Here is a 3,144-nt window from a genome sequence, read left to right as displayed (position 1 = left end):
ATTTATATATATATATATATAGGGTGTCCCCATTTACATTTTGTTGCCTGTTGGCAAGGTTTAAAAATGACAAGGATCTGAAAGTTTTATATCCAAATATCATTGCAAATCTATTCAATTTTACAAGTTTTTCTATGAAGTCCTAATTATCTTCAAGGTTCAACATCGAAAGACCTACCAATATTCATTAATAGTATGGTATATAAACCTATTTTCAGTTCTACTTTCTCACTATGTAATTATTTTGGTTATTTTAATTCACGGAGGTTGGCATCGGGTAGCGGCATTTAACACTCGTTTACCCAGGGCCATAAAACCCGATTATTATGAACTGAAGATTATAACACATTTGGAGAATGCAGCAAATTTATCGTTTCATGGTGATGTCTCGATGCACTTCAAGGTATTGGTGGATACCCGAAATATTACATTGCAAGTGAAAAATCTAGCAGTGAATAAGGCCAGTATACAGGTGACAAGTTTTGTTGACAATGAAGAGATGTCATTATTTGCCGAGCATGTGGAAATTATAGCTGAATTAGATCTGTACGTTATACACTTAGATGGAAGTTTAGTACGGGATCGAGAATATGAATTATTTGTGGAATTTGCGGGAAATCTTAACAAAGCCCAAAGGGGATATTTTTACAATGCATATAAGGATGCAAAGACGCGAAAGACCCGTTGGATATCTTTCACTGATTTTGAACCAGTACATGCTCGTTCGGCTTTTCCATGCCTGGATGAACCGGAATATAAAGCTAAATTCAAAATATGGTTGGGTCATCGCAAATCTTTGAAGGCTCTGAGTAACATGCCATTGGAAACGCAAATACCATTGTATGGTGCGGATGGTTATGTGTGGAGTATATTTAAAGAGTCGCCGCCGATGTCTACCTACTTGGTTTCCTACAGCATTAATGATTTTGCTTACAAAGAATTAAAAGCTGATTCGTCAAATGTCATTTTCCGGACATGGGCTCGAGAAGAATACTTTGAACAAAGTATCTATGCATTGGAAATTGCTCCCAAGATATTGACATATTTTGAACGTTTGTTTGGTATACCATTCCCTTTGGAAAAAATCGATATGGTTGCTATACCCAAATACAGCAGCAGTGCTATGGAAAATTGGGGTCTTATAACATTCAAAGAATCAATTTTACTTTTGGAATCGGACAGCCTGTTTGAGTGGTCAAAACGTCTCCTGATCAATGTTATGGGTCATGAGTTGGCCCACCAGTGGTTTGGTAATTTGGTTACAATGAAATGGTGGAATGATGCCTGGCTTAAGGAGGGCTTTGCAACATATTTCCAGAGCTTAGCTATGGATTACATTATGCCTGGCCAAGGCCACAAGCTGGAAAGCTCCATTCTTAATGCAAAAATTACATTTCAAAATGATGCAGAAGCGAATAGTCATTCCATATCGAATGAGGTTCACACTTCTGAGGAAATTGAAAAACATTTCGATAGCATTACTTATCAGAAATCTGCAGCTGTTGTCAGAATGTTACATTTGTTTATGGGATCGGATGCATTTCTGGAAGGTCTTCAAAGCTATTTAGCCAAGCATATGTATGGTAATACTCAAACAGATGATTTATGGGCGGCATTAGCTTCAAGGGCAAGAAAGTACAATCTATTTCAAACCGAAGAGGAACTTAAAATAAATATGGATTCATGGACCTTACAAGCGGGATATCCTTTGATAACTATTAAAAGAAATAATAATAATAGCGGGACTTTTGAAATTTCTCAACAACGATTTTTGAAAAATCCCACAGATCATTCAAATTCGGAAGCGGCACAATGTTGGTGGATTCCCCTGACATATACCACATCGGAGGAATTGAATTTCAATGATACCACACCCAAAGCATGGATGACATGTGATAATAGCAGCCACCCTATTCAAATGAATAATCTAACAGTCGCGCAAAATCAATGGTTTATTTTCAATATCCAAATAATGGGAATTTATAGAGTTAGCTATGACATAGAGAATTGGCAAAATATTGCAAATTTTTTGAAAAATTACAATTTTGAAAAAATTCCACTAATTAATCGTATTCAACTTCTAAGTGATGTCATTTATTGTGCCCGTTTTGGCTACAATGGTTATTCATTGGCTTTCGATGTAATGGAATATCTGCGCAGGGAACGTGAAATAATGCCATGGTTAATTGCATTAAATGCCATTGGTCCAGATCTCAGTCTACTCACTCAATTGCCGGAACACAGTGGTTCCATTATGGCCTACATGCGTTATTTGTTGCAACCGATTTATTCTTATGTCGGTGCAGTAAAGGAGGACTCAATCACCTCCACAAAGGATTTACAACTTAATGATCTCAAAACTTTATTAATAGAATACGCCTGCCGAATGGGTTTGGAAGACTGTGTCCACACCAGCCTTACATATTTTCAACAATGGAAGTCTCAACTAAATTCTCTCGTTGAAAATCTAATTCCCGATGATTGGAAAGGCACCACATATTGTACAGCTCTACGTTATGGCAATGAAAATGATTGGAATTGCCTATGGGAATATTTCAACAACACCCATCAACAGGATATATTCATTCTCAAATCTTTGGGCTGCACACAAAATCGAGAAATATTGTGGAATTTCTTAGAGATTATTTTTAATGACAATCTTCAAATGCCAACTGTATTTGCCCAGATTGCCTTCCAATCGGTTGCAAGTAATCCAGCCGGTACATCATTAGCTTTAAAATATTTAATTGAAAATTATTCAGAACTACAAAAGAATTTCAATGTGCCTCATTTGTTGTCCCATGTAGCTAGTTTTGTGTTTGCCCCAGATGATCTCTCCAAACTATGTAATTTTATGAACACACATCCTAAGCTATTTGAAAATTCCGAAAAACATCGACAGCAAATAATCGATGAAGTTAGTCAAAAACGTCAATGGACACAGCGAAATCTTGACGAGATAACTACTTACATAAACAATCGATTATCGACTATATATAGTGATATATAAAAAATATGTATCTTATGGTGATATGTAAATAGTAAATAACAAATAAAAATTGTAATAGTGGATATCGTTTGTTTTTTTTTTAATTTTTATAAATATTCCTAGCATATGCCCTTTACTTCGTTAGCTAACGTGAA

General features: G+C 35.8%; 1 protein-coding gene across 1 annotated transcript; it reads left to right on the top strand.

Moving 5' to 3' along the window:
* Positions 1-266: 266 nt before the first annotated feature.
* LOC133321849 (aminopeptidase N-like) lies at positions 267-2,917 on the top strand (the record flags this gene model as incomplete). The annotated part of the gene is made up of 3 exons (XM_061530919.1): positions 267-1,583; positions 1,788-1,950; positions 2,086-2,917. Coding segments are annotated over 3 exons (2,312 nt in total), but the record flags the coding sequence as incomplete, so codon positions are not given.
* Positions 2,918-3,144: the final 227 nt, after the last annotated feature.

The sequence above is a fragment of the Musca vetustissima genome, unplaced genomic scaffold (genome assembly GCF_032173495.1).
Source record: "Musca vetustissima isolate MV318-11 ecotype Yass unplaced genomic scaffold, APGP_CSIRO_Mvet_v1 utg32785, whole genome shotgun sequence".
Lineage (NCBI taxonomy): Eukaryota > Metazoa > Arthropoda > Insecta > Diptera > Muscidae > Musca > Musca vetustissima.
This window is presented reverse-complemented; position numbering and strand designations above follow the sequence as displayed.